The sequence below is a fragment of the Mangifera indica genome, chromosome 10 (assembly GCF_011075055.1).
Source record: "Mangifera indica cultivar Alphonso chromosome 10, CATAS_Mindica_2.1, whole genome shotgun sequence".
Classification (NCBI taxonomy): domain Eukaryota; kingdom Viridiplantae; phylum Streptophyta; class Magnoliopsida; order Sapindales; family Anacardiaceae; genus Mangifera; species Mangifera indica.
The window spans coordinates 1,460,033-1,477,290 of NC_058146.1; the positions used below are offsets into that span (position 1 = coordinate 1,460,033).

General features: G+C 34.9%; 3 protein-coding genes and 3 non-coding genes across 7 annotated transcripts; 5 read left to right on the forward strand and 1 right to left on the reverse strand.

Annotated features, from left to right (window-relative positions):
* Window positions 1-1,256: 1,256 nt before the first annotated feature.
* On the reverse strand, window positions 1,257-2,589 carry LOC123227340 (probable LRR receptor-like serine/threonine-protein kinase IRK). Its single transcript, XM_044652110.1, has one exon. It carries the CDS (start codon window positions 2,532-2,534, stop codon window positions 1,317-1,319), a length of 1,218 nt encoding a protein of 405 aa, XP_044508045.1. The 5' UTR covers window positions 2,535-2,589; the 3' UTR covers window positions 1,257-1,316.
* Window positions 2,590-8,654: 6,065 nt separating this feature from the next.
* Window positions 8,655-8,727, forward strand: TRNAK-CUU. Its single transcript has one exon. It is a non-coding gene; the product is annotated as a tRNA-Lys (tRNA).
* A 1,630-nt stretch (window positions 8,728-10,357) lies between these two features.
* TRNAK-CUU lies at window positions 10,358-10,430 on the forward strand. The gene has a single exon. It is a non-coding gene; the product is annotated as a tRNA-Lys (tRNA).
* Window positions 10,431-10,552: 122 nt separating this feature from the next.
* Window positions 10,553-13,340, forward strand: LOC123227342 (cyclase-like protein 2). Of its 2 annotated transcripts, none has more exons than XM_044652113.1 (7): window positions 10,553-11,095; window positions 11,303-11,347; window positions 12,332-12,404; window positions 12,548-12,645; window positions 12,740-12,810; window positions 12,927-13,063; window positions 13,134-13,340. In XM_044652113.1, exons 1-6 carry the CDS (start codon window positions 10,693-10,695, stop codon window positions 13,050-13,052), a joined length of 816 nt encoding a protein of 271 aa, XP_044508048.1. In that variant the 5' UTR covers window positions 10,553-10,692; the 3' UTR covers window positions 13,053-13,063; window positions 13,134-13,340. The 2 variants fall into 2 exon arrangements, with proteins under 2 accessions (XP_044508048.1, XP_044508047.1); XM_044652112.1 differs by having other exon boundaries at window positions 10,555-11,095; window positions 13,147-13,340.
* Window positions 11,966-12,037, forward strand: TRNAW-CCA. Its single transcript has one exon. It is a non-coding gene; the product is annotated as a tRNA-Trp (tRNA).
* Window positions 13,341-13,474: 134 nt separating the features above from the next.
* LOC123227341 (DNA-directed RNA polymerases II, IV and V subunit 3-like) lies at window positions 13,475-17,015 on the forward strand. Its single transcript, XM_044652111.1, has 3 exons — window positions 13,475-14,272; window positions 15,543-15,780; window positions 16,563-17,015. The coding sequence occupies exons 1-3, from the start codon at window positions 13,824-13,826 to the stop codon at window positions 16,833-16,835; spliced, it is 960 nt and encodes a 319-aa protein (XP_044508046.1). The 5' UTR covers window positions 13,475-13,823; the 3' UTR covers window positions 16,836-17,015.
* The last annotated feature ends 243 nt before the right edge of the window (window positions 17,016-17,258 follow it).

Below are 17,258 nucleotides of genomic sequence, written 5' to 3' on the forward strand. Positions count from 1 at the left end.
TCAATTCCTAGTGCTGAGTTACTGAGGCTTTTTTATTTTAGTGGGGATCTATCTTTGACTTTTGCACACAAAATTCTCCTCTTTGTGGAGGACAGGCCCCCCATGGATTAATTATGCTGCTTCCTGCTAAAGTAATTTGATTTTACCTTTCTTTCTTTCTCTCTCTCTCTCTCTTGCCACTGCCACCATCTTTAGCCCGGAAGTGTTTACATTAAGAAAGTGTCCAAATTAATCAAAATTACAAAGTAAATTTTTGGTAACAAAAAACTTTTATTTGAACTAGATTACCTTATTCTTTATATAATTAAGTTTGAATCAATCATATTAAATAAGAGAAAACTCATAAAGTAATTATCAACTTACAATCATTATATTAAAAAAATTAAGATATGCATCTAACGGGTTTCAAATCCGTACACTTTTTGTTGCTTAGGTGTTTTCATTTTTCCCACTCATTCTATTCCAAGATGACTACAAATAACCAAAAAGGGCATGATCTTCTTGTAAAGTGTTAAAATTGAAGCATGAAGATCAATAATTCTAAACTCTATACAAGTATAAATGTATAAAGAGTACATTATACATACACTAACGTAACACATAGTCATTAAATAATATGGTCCACATTCATTCATGAATCATTTTGTATTTAAAAAAAAAATCATGTACAATTATTATAAATACACATAAGATTGCGTTCAAGTATATAGGATTATACATTAAGTGGCTTAGTGTTAAAATGTTGAATAATGGACACTGAGTGGAAAGTCCTAAATGTGAACCGACAAGACATTTCACTCCACAAGATCGCTTCTGTTGCAGTATATTTCTTTAAGATTGTGCCCATATATTATTTCAATATGAACTTTAGTAGTCTCTGACCATGATATGGATACTCCACACTTTAACTTCCATTTACATTTCATCTTTAATGTCAATGAATCAATCTCATGTTAGAATTTCAATTGAATTAATTAGTGATTGTTCTTTTTTAATTTGAGTTATTTTTTTTTAAGGTTGTGCTCATTATGTTGCGTAAGTCAAATCTTGAATTTAGTGATTAACTCCATAATCATTGTATCAGATACCTTAAACTAAGACTGCTCAAACTATCGTTGGGGTGAACCAATTATTGTTTAGCTTCAGCTCAATTTAAGCAGGAACTCACTAAACTGTAACAATGGGGTTCACACCGTGCACGCAGTCTTGAGTTTAGTTGAAAAATCACATTGAAACTCCTTCATTTTAAAAAATCATTTAAATCTAATGAAATTATATATTTATCTATAAGCAATATTTACTCTGAGATTCTGACTCTATGACCTTGGTTTTCCACGATAAGCTTTTTTACAGAGGGAGGCAGATTTCTGAGAACGATTACAGAGCTGAGAAGAACCTGGACATCCAATTAGACAATTATCTCCCAAGCTACCGGAGATCTCCGCGTTACCGGAGAAGAACCCCGACGGTGGCTTTCCGATCAAGAAATTTCCATCCAGGAAGAGTCTCCTCAATGACTTCTTTCGACTGTATTGCACTGGGATGGTGCCACGTAAGCGGTTGTATCGCATTGTCAGAGACGACAAAAGCGGATAATCCGCCAAACTCACGGGCAAGTACCCTTTGATATTGTTGAACCCGAGATCGACTGCCACCAAGTCGCTGCTACCATTCAAAGGCTTCGGGATCTCCACAGCTGTTAAATTGTTATTGGCCAAATTCACCTGTTGAATTGCCGGTAGAAGAAAGAACCAAGCTTCTAGTTTTCCAGTGAATGAGTTTTCACTTAGTTCAATTACTTCTAGTTGAGACGAACCGTCAAAGGCTGCTTTTGAGATAATCCCGGATAAAGAATTGTTCTTTAAAGCAAGTTCTATGAGATTGTATGGCAGCTTTGGTAACGAACCGGTGAGTTTGTTGTAGCTCAGATCAAGACTTCTCAAGCTCGACAGTAAATATGTAGCTTCCGGGAGATAACCCGATAGAGAATTATGTGAAAGATCCAAAGTTTCAAGCTTTTTGAGCTTGGTTATGGGGCGAGGAACGGAGCCGGAGAAAGAGTTGGATCCGAGAGCCAAGGTTTGAAGATTGTAAAGAGAGGAGAGTGATGCCGGAATAGGGCCAAAGAAATTGTTGTCAGAGAGGTCAAGAATAAGGAGTTGAGTGAGTTGAGAAACGAGTGGGGTGACTTGGCCGGAGTAGCCGGCGGGTTCGAGAGTGAGTTGGGTGACACGAGTGGAGTCAGGAGAGCAGGTGAGGCCGCAAGTGAAGTGGGTTCGGCGGGGGAGGGCACATGGGTCGGTGGAGAAGTCCCAGGAGGCTAAACAGGACGACGGAGGGATTGAAGTTGGGTTGATGGCTGCCTTGAAGGCTTTGAGAGCTGAGATGTCTTGTGGGGAAGAGATGGATTGAGCTGAAAAGAATTGCACAAGAAGGAGAAGAATGGAAAGAGAGTTTGAGATGGAAGATGTTTGCATTTTGGTGCAGAGAGATGGTGTGAAATGGCAAGAACAGCTTTGGGATGCCTTCTTCATTTTCAGCTGGTTGAATTTATACCATCATTGAATCTGACGTCCCGGGCAAGGCGACTGCCGATGTGCCACTCAATTTTTAATTGGCTGAATTTTTAGTTAGTTGGGTAAGTTATCTTTTTCTTTTTTGTTAAGTAGTTAGTTGGCTAATTATCGCAATTGATTCTGATGTAAATGTGCAATTTGGGGTTTAATTTTTAAATATTAAAATTTTGATAATATATAAATAAATTATTATTTTATTTTTAATTTAAATAATTTAATTATATAATAATATAAGTCACAAATTTTTACTTAAAATCAAACTTTAACTTTATAGTAATATGTCAATGTCAAAACGTTAGAATACCATATTATTATATATAATACCTAACTAATTTATTTTTTAAATTATTATATAATTCTAAATTCTTCTTCTTCTTCCCAACCATCTCTCACCACCCCAACAACAAGCCTAATCAATCTCCCTACTTTTCTTCTTTTTCTTCCCCCCTACCATCTATCCCCTCTCTACTACCTTCTTCTCAACAATCTTGACAACGTTTGATGGGTATTCAATTGATTTTGTATGACTTCTCATAATCATTTATCAATTTCTATGAGTTTTAATAGTTATTCTGGGCAAGTTGTGACGGTCATTCCATCAGTTTCAGTGAGAATTCCAATGGCTTTGACGAATTATGGTGACTATTTTACTTTTATTATATTAATTTTATTTAATAAATTTTGATTTTAGGTAAGAAAATATAATTTATGTCATCAAACAAATAAAAATGTGTTCTCGGGTCTAGCCTTGAATGAGAAACAACAAAATTATATATATATAATTTAAATATATATATGGTATATTATAATATAATTAAATAATTTTAAACTATATGATAATATATTATTTATGTATTTAAATTATTTATTGGGAGTGTGTATTGCTCCACGGGAAAATGTGATTGCCTCTTTGTTTATTTTCCTATTCTCATCAAAATCTTCTGCTTAGAAATTGATCATAAAGAAAGTTTTTGGGTGTAAGCGGAGAAGATAAAGTGTTTGATGCCCCCACCCCACCCACACTGCCAATTGCCCACTGTCACTATCATCACTACAGGATGCTTTAGCTTCGACCATACGGTTTGAATTTGAGGTCCCTCTTTCATTATCATGGCTTGCTACTGCGGGACGCAACCTCTTGTCCCACCAAACACAGAGTAAGGACAACTAAAAGGAAAACATAAAAATAAGGCCAATAGGCCTGTTCCCTTTCCACTAACAGTTAAGTATAATCTCAAAGTAATATTTTTTAATTTTTGAAAATTAAAAATTTTACTTATAAATAAAATTTTATTAAAAATTTTTAAGGCAAAAATTTTATTGTACTTTCTTTCTTTAGTTTGAAAATCTAATAATTTTCTCTTATATAATATTTAAACAGTGACAATTTCTCTTAAAGGGTTTTGAAACCACTGCTGGAAATGACAAACTTCGTCATCTCAGGCTAGATATCAAAACCTTAGGGAAGAAAAAAAATTATTAAATATTTAAATTGAATGAAAAAATGTAACAAAATTATAATTTTAAAATTTCTTTATTAAATGATAGTTTTATTTTTAATTTTAACTGAAATTTTTAACAAAATTTCATAGAAAAGATTATAGGTTTTTAAAAATTAGAAAGTATGAATTTGAGATTATACTTAACTTTGAATGAAAACAAATCTTTTGGCCTAAAAATAAATATTTGATTTGACCCGACTTTTAATAACCTACTCTAAAATCTAATCAAATTGTTTGGTAATTAGTTAAAATCTCAATTTATTCAATTTGTCAAATTTGAATTGATTTTTAACCAATTTTTTAAGATTTGAAATAATATTCAACTTAGATAGACTATAGTCCTAATGTCAACCAATTTGACATCTTTTAATTACATAATTTAGACTTATACTATGCCATAAGAGTTGGACATTTTTAAAATTGGCTGAATGACTATTTCCCATTTAAAGTTTGAGAAGTGACAAATTCGTATGTCTACTTTCATTAATAAATTTGTTTGCTTTTTCGACAAATGATTATTTTGTCATTTTTATTAAAATTACATGATTTTAATTAATACTACATAAAAATCAAAATATTAATATAAATTTAGACTTTTACAAATATTAAAGTTGTAACCACATTTAAATGTTATTTTTTATTTAGTTTTTTAGAGGTGTAATGGTCATTATTAAGGGTCATATTAAAATTAAAAAAACCTAAACTTTTTTTAAATTTTCAAAAACACCTCTGAAAATTTCAAAAGTATCTATAAAATTTTTATTAATAACCTTAATATTGTAAAAATTTACAATGTAGTCCAAGTATATGTCAGTAAACTTGGGTTGGGCAATAGTCTTTTATCTAGGCCAAAACTTTTTTTAAATTTTCAAAAACACCTCTAAAAATTTCAAAAGTATCTATAAAATTTTTATTAAACAACCTTAATATTGTAAAAATTTACAATGTAGTCCAAGTATATGTCAGTAAACTTGGGTTGGGCAATAGTCTTTTATCTAGGCCAAAAGATTTGTTCCCACCCAAGGTTCATTGTATTCTCAAATTTTCGTCCGTGATATTTTAGAAACTTAAATACCTTATACTTTTGTTAAATTTTTCTGTTAGCATTATAAATAAAACTATATTTAAGAAAAAATAAAAAAAAAACTAAAATCTTTTTTTATTTCCCTTTATACTTTAAAAAATTAATAATTTCCTCCCACCAAAATGATAAAAACGAATTCTAGTTGTCCAATAAAGAAGAAAAAAATCTTAAAGAAAAAAGTAAACTTTTCAAACTTTTTGGTGAGGACAAATTATTAGTTTTTTTCAACTATAAACAGAGAAATTAGATAAAATTTTGGTTTTATATTTTTTTTGTTAAATAACTATTTTACTCTTAATTTTACCAAGAGAATTTTAACAGAAGTATGAGTATTTTAATTTTTAAAACCTTGTGGGTGCCATTGATTATTCACCAAACCTTGGGTGGAACGATGTTTTGGCCTTTTAACTATTATCTAATATAATTTAGGGAGAAGGACTATTTCCCACCCAACTTTTGATGCATTCTCAAATTGGCACCCACGGCAGATGAAAATCCAGTTTTCCCACCCGTGACCAAACTGTCATCCAATTTTTTCGTTAGGGACAGGGGTAAAATCGTCATTTGCTATTTAAAACCTTAAAACTTTTAAATTTAATTGTTTCCCCCCTCCAGGTTTTAAAAACTACTAACTAACCCATCCTCAAAGTTTGAAAAGTTTAGATTTCACTCCTGGGGTTTGCTCCTTCTCCGGCCACCATCGACGGCCGACGCATTCGACCGATCTCCCATCTCCGACTACAAAGGACGACGAAGGATGACCCTTCGTCGCCCAGATTTGGACGACGAAGCGTCATCCAGATCTGGAAGAACAGACAAAAGACGACGCTTCGTCGTCCTTCGTCGTTGCGTCTTCTAGATGCGACGAGCGATGAAGAGAGAAGAAGAGAGACCTTCGTCGAGTGATCTCCCAGATCTGGACGACGAGTGAAGTTTGAAACCGATCTCCCAGATCTGGACGACGAGCGACGAAGAGATCTCCGTCTCTTCGTCGCACCAAGAGAAGGAGGAGGCCGGTGATGATGCCGGAGAAGACGTCGGGAGATGAAGTTGAAGAATGGGGGTGAAATGCTAGTTTTGAAAGTTATGGGGGGCGACTGTATTTTGAAAAATATGGAAACCCTAGGTTTGGGGGTGAAAATATTAGTTTTTAAAGTTTAAAAACTTTAGGTAAGATGAAAATGTTAGTTTCTAAAACCTAAGGGGGGTGAATGGTAAAACCCTCACATCAATTTTGAAAAATTAAATGGAGGGGTATTTTGGTCATTTCATCTAACAAGGGTAAAATAGATATTTTACCCTTATGCAAACAGATATCATCCATTTTAACAGTTCACATATGGGAAAACTGGATTTTCATCTGCCGTGAGTGCCAATTTGAGAATGCATCAAAAGTTGGGTGGGAAATAGCCCTTCTCCCTATAATTTAATATATTATCTTTAAACGATTTTACTGAGTGGCGTGGAAAACGACTTCGATTAAACTCCGAATTTTGGCCAAAACGACTTCGTTTCTGCTCCTTTACCTTATTTTCATTCACGCTGACCGTCGCTGCAAACACCGCCTATCCGACCATCGCCGGCGCTAACAACGGCGATTGCGCTCCATCCGGCGGACTAAGGCCTGTTCAATGAGAGATCTACGGTGAAGGTCAAATCTATGACATCAGCCACCGTTAAACGGATGACATGCCGTCTCGGGACAAGACGGAGGCCTGCGCTTTTAGCTGAGGTTTCGAGACATAAGAGCATAACGGGTATGTAATTTGTTGCTTCTTTCTGCTATTTTAAAACAATCTTTTGTTTTGCTTTCGTGTTGAATGCTTTTTGTGAGTGAGCCATTGAAAATGTTGCTTCGTTGGTTCTATTGACAAAGTTCAAATAAATTTTCCTTATTATGTGCCTAAATTTTGTATATTCACCCTGTTGCATAGCATCATTTTTAAGCTGCTTAACAAAATTACACATGTAAACTCCCTGTCACTAATCTATGCAATTAATGTGACATAATTTGATTAGAGCTGTATAATTTGCATCTAAATGAAATAAATCTAAGCAGATAATGTGAAACTATGCATTAATGCTGTCTGAGTTTAAACAAAGATTTATGTATGTGACATTATTGTTTGATTCTTGCAAGTCTGTCATGAACAAATATACTTTTTTACAGCTGAATTAATGGATTCTTTACATATTCCGAAGGGAATCCATTGTTTGCTTTTTAGAACGTTAAATATAGACTGATAAAATTTATATCAATTATGTTTCCATTTGTTGTGTACCCTGTTAATATTTTAGTTTAAGCTTTATGTTAGAAATTGTTTATGTGGCATTTCAGTTGATACTTTGCATATGCTAACTGGGTCCTTAGAACTTTCCTAGAAAGGATTATTTTCCATACATAATACAAAGTTACTGTGTCTAATAGAAAAACAAAGAATATTGTTTTTTCTTTTCCTCCTCCTTGTTATTAGTCGTTGTAAATGTTTGTGGGAAATGCCATCCATTGAGGTTAATATTATAAATGTGATGTTACCTTTTATGGAAAGTTATCCGAATTAACTCTATTTTGATGAACTAGGTTAGGAGTGGCTTGGCTCTGTTTTCCTTTTTCACTTTTTTTTTCTTCATTCTCTCTATCAACTGTGTTTTCATTAATTGATTATAATTCCTTTCTTAACCAATAAGATGTGCAGAATTAACATAGCAATTGTGTTTGTTGCATGTTAACTGAGAATCTCAACGTTCTCAAGATGTTCCATTTTTGTTCTTGCCTATCGTGATTCTTTGTGTTTAACAAGTAGCTGCTGGGCAAGTTCTACTAAGAAGGCACGTGAGTGAGTGATTTATTTTGTAATTAAATATTTACTAGAAAAGGTTTATAATTTTGCAAAATCAAGGCCGTGGGTGAGTCTTATTTTTTCCTTCTGCTCATTAACCTCTTCATCCTCTAGATATGTAAAGGCTGAAGCCCTTGAATCCTTCTCAGTTGTGATGCTAAGCAATTTGTTACACCCTCTCTCGTTTAGGCATTTTCGGCTTCTATATTTCAGCTTATTACATCTTCAGATTATATATTACCTTAATGGAAAGTCGATAAATAATACATAACATATGTGTGTATTATGCTGATTTTCCTTTTCGATTTAATGCTAACCCTTTAAATTTATTTGAAAGTGCAGCCATTTCAGTCTTTAAGCATGTTTGTTGGAGTTGTTGTTAGGAAAAATCCTGTTACCTCCCCCTCTTTGTGCTATCTACATTTCAATAATGTGCAAGACTCATAAAGTTGTCTTTTACGAATTGTAGGAATTAATTCCTTGTCTGTTGCTGCCTATGACTAACTATTTAATAATAACTTTAAATTAAAGTGTAAATGATTATTTAGGGTGGTAGTATGGAATACTTCTCAAAAATTGTGTGTCCTTTTGTTTATATATATAAAGGGGTTAAATAGTTATTTAACAGAATATGAATGCCAAGTAACAACCAGCCCGTCTAGCTCAGTCGGTAGAGCGCAAGGCTCTTAACCTTGTGGTCGTGGGTTCGAGCCCCACGGTGGGCGTAGAATCTGTTTTAATTTTTTTAGAATTGCCAATTTTCCACTGAAATTTCCTTCTTCTGTGTTTTGGAATAACTCTGTCATCTACTGCAAACTTTAAGCTCTTGAAGAAAAAGTTATGGTTATGAATTATCAATCAATCACCATCATCGAACTCTCTCTTTCCAACTTGAAAAGAATATATACTAGCTTCCATAATTCTTATGCACCATTATCTCCCAACAAAATTAATCAGCAGTATCTTTAAAAATAAAAAAAAAACCTCCAATAATGGCCAAAACTATCACATACTATTCTTCTTCAATTTACTTTTACCTAACTTCAAAAATTACCTTATGCAAGCCCATTTCAGTCTTTAAAAAAGCATTTTTTGTTGGAATTGGTGTTAGGAAAAACCCTGGAACCTCCCCCTTTTTGTTTAATCTACATTTCAATAATGTGCAAGACTGACAAATTTGTCTATTTTGAATTGAATAGTAGGAATTGCTTACTTGTTTGTTGCTGCTCATGATGATCTACTTCCATCTCATTATGTTTTCCTGTAGAGTAGGGTCAGACAATCACTTTTGATGCGTTAGACTTTTTTCTTTTACTTTTTATGAGAACGTAAGTTTTGCCCTTTTATATATTAAACTATTTATAAGATATAGTATTGATTTCAGCTCTTAAATTTGGTATTGTCATTGTGCTACTGTATAATTATAATTTTTTTGCACCAAACTATGGCATGCCTAACTTGTGGTTTCTAAATTAAAGAAGTGGAATCCAAAAGGTTGTGTTCAATTATTTGGATTTCTTTAGCCGTCAATTACTTACATCGCTTTCATCTTCATGGTGAGACTCTTGGATTAACTTTGTTCTGCCAACTGTTGGAGACAATCGAACCCTAAGGCTTGGTGTGAATGAATCATTGGTATGATGTGTTCCAACATTGATTTTTAAAGACCCTACAAGAACTTTTCAAACATAGAATTGAAAAATAAATTAGTGCCGTCTCAGAAGTGGACAACTTTACATACTATAACTGTGAAAGAACACAGTTTGACAGCACTGTGATAAGTGGTTTCCATTTTCAACTATCTTCATTTTACATTATTCTATGATAAGAGGTGACTGTTTTAGAGCCACCCTCTGCATTCAAGGGGAACATTTAGTGTTAATTTTCATCAATAAACAATAATGTTTGTCTTCTTATTTAGGAAATCATTTTCATGGAAACTGTTTAACTTGTTAACTTGATGATGTCCCAGTGGGAATTTATTCAGTTCATTGCTTACATCTAAGGATGCTTGGTGCTGAGGGATCACCAATCTGATGCATCCTCATTGCATGGTAATCGTTTCCTGGTGAGTTTTCAAGCGTTGTGAATCATCTTAAAAACTTGATAGCCTCTGTTGTCTGAAATTACTTTTACTCTTCAACACAAAACCCTTATTTTCTAGCATCAAAGGTCTTGTTTTTTTGTTTTGGACTGTTTGCTTGACGGTTCTATCTGCATGTGATATGATTTTTATTGTAAGATTTATTTGTCCATGCAGTCTTAGTCCTTTTAAAAGCGTGGGCGTGTTTTACATTTTTTATATATTAAAGGTAAATGCAAAAAATACAACTATACGAATTCTAACTTCAAGTAGCCCGTCTAGCTCAGTCGGTAGAGCGCAAGGCTCTTAACCTTGTGGTCGTGGGTTCGAGCCCCACGGTGGGCGTAGAAACTATTTTCATTTTATCAAAATTACCAATTTATGCACTGAAATGCAATAAAAAGACATTACATTACCAAATCATTGTCACCTCACGGTCCCTCTCCTGGGATTCGCTATAATTTTGTTATACTTTAAGCTCATGAAGAAAAAATTCGTGGTTACGAGTCATCAGTCAGTCACTATCACAGTACGTCAGTACTGACTGTATCCATAAAAGAACATATTTCTTACGAACCTCATCCTCTTCACAAAACAACCTCCAATAATGGCCAAAACCACCGGTGGAGTACTATTCTTCTTCGCTTTACTTTCACTTTCCTTCAACCTCACCTTCGCTACAGACGATGCATACCCAACCGTTTCTGGCTGCTCGTCACCGTCGGACCAAGTACCCAAGCCGATTCGGCGAGAGGTGTACGGTGGTGGCCGGATATTTGACATAAGCCACCGCTACAGCAGCGACATGCCGTCGTATGACACCAAAGAAGGAAAGCTGGGGCAGTTTCTGTCGCTGCCTCAAAACATGAAGAACGGCTCCATCGTTAACATCTCGGAGCTGAAGATCATCGCGCATTCTGGAACACACGTGGATGCTCCTGGCCACGTTTTTGATCACTATTTTGATGCTGGTTACGATGTTGATACACTTGACTTGGAGGTCTTGAATGGTAACAGTTTTTGTGTTCAAGTAGGAAAGTATTATAAAATTTGGTCTTGCGAAAACAGTTTATACTTAATCAAGCTCCATAAACATATTTAATTGAAAGATATTCATTCAATATTATGGGACAGAATTCTCCTAATGCTAGGACTTTTCTTTTATTATTAGTATTATATATCTATTCATGATCATCTTTTCTTGCAATAATATATAGGTCCTGCGCTACTGGTTGATGTTCCAAGAGATAAGAACATAACCGGTATGTACTTTGACTACCTTCTTTTTATTCTGCGCATGTATAAATACACACTCCTTTGGTTCTCCATAGAAGAAACTTGGTAAAAATATATTAAGAGTTGATAGGAGTCGAGCCAAGCTTGAGTTTAATTTGATTTAAAAAAATTGAGTTTGAGTCTAAATTTAAACTCGATGAGACGAGTTTGATTCTAGACTAAAATTTGATAAATTCTTTTAAAATCATATTTGAATTTAGTTTAGAGTGAAAAGAGTTGAGTTCAAATTTAGTTTTAGTGTAAGTGAATTAAGATTAATCAAAATAACGACGTTTTTGGTATATTGATTGAAAACAATATAGTTTTAACTGGTTCTATTGAACCTTTTTAAATCGTGAGTTTAATGGGTCAAATATTCGTAAACTTTAACTTAACAATATAAATATCTTAGATTCAAATTTGTTTAAACTGAATTGGTAAACAAGCTCGAATTAGCATAGGTCAAATCTACTCCTAGGTTAAAGATCATTAGTTGACGACTTGCGGGTTGGGGCTTTACCTACTGAGTACAGAATGCTTCTGCAAATGGAAGTTTTGCTTTCTGTGACTAACAAATAAAATTATTAAGTTAAAAAAACCAAGGCGGATCCGTGGCGCAATGGTAGCGCGTCTGACTCCAGATCAGAAGGTTGCGTGTTCGATTCACGTCGGGTTCAATACCCTTTTTTAATTTTTTGAGGGAAAATGTCAGGATGGGAGCAAACGAAGTATACGATCCTTTGAGATTGCCTTTGTTCTCTTCATTTGAGATTTACAGTAACCAATTCGTCAACGTTGCTTGGTTTATTTGGACTGAAATTTGCTTCAAGTCTTGAGTGAAGCTATTATACGACAACATTTCCATACTTCACTTGTATTTTCAGTGGCTTTCCTGCACTCCGTTGAATGAAAAAGTTTAAAAAGTTGTTTCTGTTTTTCTTCAGTTACTCATAACTATTTTGACCTTACAGCTGAAGTTATGGAGTCCCTGCATATTCCCAAAGGAGTAAAACGTGTGATTTTCAGAACACTAAATACAGACAGGTACTTTTTCAATAAATTACATTACATTTGTGTTGGACAATTTTAATGGCATCTTTCAGTTAATACATTTGAATACGCTATTATAGGCTTTCATAAGTTGCTTGAAAAAGAGTTTATTGGAACTAAATGTCATTGAATTCCAGGCAGCTCATGTTTAATAAAGCGTTCGACACAAGCTATGTGGGATTCACAAAAGAAGGGGCAAGATGGCTGGCAAAGAACACTGACATCAAACTTGTTGGTGGGTTATAGCTAGAGCCTCTCAAGTTGTAACAGTTGTTGGGAAACAGTTCAAAGTAGTAATTAACACATTTTTCAAATGTGAGTTATTGCAGGGATTGATTACTTATCCGTTGCTGCCTTCGATTATCTTCTTACAGCTCATTATGAATTTCTAGAAAGCAGGGTGAGAAAGGAAATCATTTCTGATGCTTTAGACTTCTTTTACCGATGTTAAAAATCTGTATGGCCTTGAGGTTCAATCTGAAGCGCAATCTCAGTGATCAAAGATTGTTTCTGCAGGACATCATTCTGGTGGAAGCGCTTAAGCTTGATGATGTGCCAGCAGGACTGTATTCAGTCCATTGCTTACCTCTAAGGTTGTTTGGTTCTGACGGATCACCAATCAGATGCATTCTCATCAAATGATGATTTCCCTTGTGAGTTTTCTACCATTGTTGTCTGTTCACAATGGAAGTGTATGATTATCATAACTATTTCTTTAATCAGTATTTTGTTGCAGAAATCAGAGCATGGGATAAGACACCATAAAAGATACGTTTCTATCGTCTATGGGCATCAGAGTTGTGATACAATACAATTGAACACTTTGGTTGTTGAAATGGGTTTTCTTTGTTTTGATAGTAAATTATGAACCATGGTTGTGCTGTATATATACTTTTGGCTTAATAAGACTGATGTCATAGTGTGTATTAATTTGGGTCCCGATGACCAGGCACAATTCATAACAAAGCTAAGTTAGAAAAAAACTCCCAACTCAGAAGCAAACATGAAAACCCCCACTTAGCAGAGAGAAGTTTATTCTAATGGCAAAATATTTGATATTAGCCATAGGGTAACCAATGGCTTGCATGCCTTGGTGGGACTCTATGGATGGAATTGGCCAGTTTTTATGGCTCCTTACAAGCATCAAGGATGGACTCAGATGCCAATGCTTTCTGATTCCTGAAAGCCATGTTAATCTTATTTTGTAAGGCTCTGGTAATCAATCTAGCATAAAGGAAACGGACAAATTCTGATTAATTAAAATACAAATACAAAACGACGTCGGCTACTCTGTCATAACTCACAGAGCCGTTTCATATGCCTTGCCCGCCTCAACTCAAAACCCCTGTCATTTTGATTTCGGGTTTCAACGCAGAGCTCACGAAACCCTAGTCCAGAGAAAGAGAAAGCGCAATGGAGGGCGTTTCTTACCAGCGATTTCCCAGAGTCAAAATTCGCGAGCTCAAGGACGACTACGCGAAGTTCGAGCTCCGCGACACCGACGCGTCGATGGCCAATGCTCTTCGGCGCGTGATGATAGCAGAGGTTCCTACCATTGCTATCGACCTTGTCGAAATAGAAGTAAACTCTTCCGTCCTCAACGACGAATTCATAGCCCACCGTCTCGGTCTTATCCCTCTCACCAGCGAGAAAGCCATGAGCATGCGCTTCTCACGTGATTGCGACGCGTGTGATGGAGACGGCCAGTGCGAATATTGCTCTGTGGAGTTCCATTTGAGAGCCAAGTGTATGGGCGACCAGACTCTGGATGTCACGAGTAAGGACTTGATCAGTTCCGACCATAACGTTGTTCCTGTAGACTTCGCCGATTCTTCAGCTTACGATTCAACTGATCAGCAAAGGTGAGTATTCTCACATCCGTTTTAAGAGTAAAGTTTGGATTTTTAATAAAATCTTACTACTGTAATTTCGATTTCTGGAATATTTAATGGTTTTAGGGAATGACTTGGTTACTGATGTGTCGTAGATTCTGTAAATCTGTGATATTCTATTATAATGAGGACTGCATTTCAGAATCAAGATTTGTTGAGTTCAAGTTTCATTAATTCATCGAGACTAGGAGCCATTTGTGGAAGCTTTCATAAAATTTACGGGCTTTGAACTTGGATGGTTCATACGGATTACAATGCTTCATAGGGGAGGTTTACCTTATTGTTTATTCATAGATTTATAGATATTATATTTATGACCCGCTATCTTTCTTTTGCTTCCTTTGGGGTGTTCTTGGGAAGCTTGCTTACCTTTGTGTAAATCTCCTTTAAATTTAATTTAAATTATACACTGTTTCTTATCCCAACAAAGAAAGAAAGTATTAAATTGGCCTGACTTATTTTAATCTAATAAACAAAGGGTGTATCAGAGTTTCATAAAATGTAAATTCCTTCTTCTAGTAATGTTCTTCTATACTTGACTGGGGATTGAATCATGGTTTTAGGGTTGTGGTGAAAAAGTTGTTATTAATGTGTTGTTGAGTTGACGATTATAAAGTTATTATATTTTTCTCTTTTTTGAATGCAAGCGTCTCTGTTATTGTCTGTATGTTTCTCTGTCCTAATTTATTGAGACAATGTAATGCTATAGAACACTTTGTTGTTGTCTCATGTATTGCAGTTGTTTTGGTTTTTTGCAGCTTTCGCTTCCCTCTTGGTTCTTCTCCTCATAATGTGTATTTATATTTTTTAACATATTCCTCAAAATTTAACTCTACTGCATTTGATCATTATATGCAACTAAGTCTTGTTAGATCATCAACTATTCCTTGGCAATGAAATTGCTCATGATATATTGGTGGATCAAAAGGTGTTCTTGCTTATTTTCCTTTGTAAGAACTCAATTTCACCCAGCCTAAAGTTGATTTTTTGGGCAGCCTCAATGTTTTATATGTCTATCTCTCATAACTTAATTCAGGGAACTGTCCTAAATGTTCATATTCGTTATGTTTTTCCTACCTAAAAATTGCATAGAATAAATATAAATTCCTTTATCTTTTTTTCTCCCTCAATTTTCCCATCTCTTGAAACTGCAATGTGATGTTGTGGTCTGCTGTGAAGATGCATGTGGTTGGCTACATAATTGACATGTTGAATTTGAGTTAGTTTATTTTGCATTTAGGGGCATTATCATTGTGAAGTTGCGTCGTGGTCAAGAACTAAGGCTTAGAGCAATAGCTAGAAAAGGGATTGGCAAAGATCATGCAAAATGGTCACCTGCTGCAACTGTCACTTTCATGTACGAACCAGAGATCCACATCAATGAAGATTTAATGGAAACTCTGACGCTTGCAGAGAAACAAGCTTGGATTGAAAGTAGTCCAACCAAAGTGTTTGACCTTGATGAAGCTTCTGGACAGGTTGAAATCCTATTATAAAAATTACTCTTAAATAATCTTAACCATTTTAGTAGCACCTCCATATGTTCTCCTTGTATGTTACAGTTAAAAATGCCTGTTGTTGCAAGAGAAATTCCAGTAAGGAATTGTCATTTTGCCCTTAGAAGACATGAAAGATTAACTTTACTCTTAGCTGAAAGGTTTGATATGAATAACGGTTAGAGACTGGACTTGTCATTTTGCCCTTAGAAGACATGAAAAATGAATTTTACTCTTAGATAAAAAGTTTGATATGAATAACAGTTTGAGATCTCCCCAAGATAGAGGAAAAGGTAGAACTTGATGCAGAATGTTTGCTCTTTTATTTTATTTTTGAGCGGTTTACACTGGTGAATATGAATGGCATAGATGTGTTAGAGACCTTTGTGGTGTCTTATTAGTGTTGTCGAAGGAGCACATTGCAGAAAATTTTGTGGGCTCTTTTGTTTAATATCAGAGCATCAATCTATTAGGTTCCATTTCCTTGATATTTTAGAATGCTAAATTAAGCTGCTGCCCTGTGAGCTAAAAGTGATGTTGTCTATATGCATGATGCATGATGTTGTATATAAATAATTGTGATTTTGGCTTGGAAGGTTAATATTTAGTATTTTTGGGGCCTAGTTTACTTGTATTTATCTTGTTCTCTGCTGAAATTTCAATGTTTGATTAGTTTAACTTGCTTATGATGTAATCATTTCCTTCAATAAATTGCCTCTTTAAAATTGTGTTCTAACATTTTGAAGTGATTCTAAAATCTATAGGTTGTAGTGGTTGATCCTGAGGCATACACTTACGATGATGAAGTGATTAAGAAGGCAGAAGCCATGGGGAAGCCAGGACTTGTAGAGATCTATGGCAAAGAGGACGGCTTTATATTCACTGTGGAATCTACCGGTGCAATTAAAGCTTCTCAGATGGTGTTGAATGCCATAGAAGTTCTTAAACAAAAGCTGGATGCAGTTCGCCTGTCTGAGGATACCATAGAAGCTGACGATCAGTTTGGTGAACTTGGTGCACATATGCGAGGTGGATGATTGTATTAACTTTATTATTTTTTGTTCAAATGGACAGATTTCAAACCACTGATTTCCTGAAGCATGTAAATTGAACATCTTACGTAGGTGCTACTGTTTCAACCATGTTCAAACTGTCAACATGTTCCAGTGTATATTTTCCTTAGAACCATTCTATAGTTATTCTATGCGCATTCTTGATCTTGTTGTTACTCTGTAGCCGTGCATATTATTAGGTACCATTAAATCTTCATTGGAAAATGAGATAATCTATCATTGGTTTCTGTCCCGCATTGGACAAAATTCTGTCTCGCTAACCCCAGCTCGCATGTAAGTGAATCCTCTGATTGGACTCAAGTCACGTCAGGTTGAGCTGTTTTGATCAGAATTAGCGATTGAGAAATTCTGAAATTTTACTCAGACTTCTGTATGTAGACATTTACA

Excerpts from the sequence above, each read along its gene's own strand:
- LOC123227342 (XM_044652113.1), top strand. The coding sequence starts at position 10,693 with ATGGCCAAAACCACCGGTGGAGTACTATTCTTCTTCGCTTTACTTTCA. Across the intron at positions 11,348-12,331 it reads AAGAGATAAGAACATAACCG|CTGAAGTTATGGAGTCCCTG; the intron begins GTATGTACTTTG and ends TTGACCTTACAG. Across the intron at positions 12,811-12,926 it reads ATGAATTTCTAGAAAGCAGG|GACATCATTCTGGTGGAAGC; the intron begins GTGAGAAAGGAA and ends TTGTTTCTGCAG.
- LOC123227340 (XM_044652110.1), bottom strand. The coding sequence starts at position 2,534 with ATGAAGAAGGCATCCCAAAGCTGTTCTTGCCATTTCACACCATCTCTC.
- LOC123227341 (XM_044652111.1), top strand. The coding sequence starts at position 13,824 with ATGGAGGGCGTTTCTTACCAGCGATTTCCCAGAGTCAAAATTCGCGAG. Across the intron at positions 14,273-15,542 it reads GATTCAACTGATCAGCAAAG|GGGCATTATCATTGTGAAGT; the intron begins GTGAGTATTCTC and ends TTTTGCATTTAG. Across the intron at positions 15,781-16,562 it reads TTGATGAAGCTTCTGGACAG|GTTGTAGTGGTTGATCCTGA; the intron begins GTTGAAATCCTA and ends TAAAATCTATAG.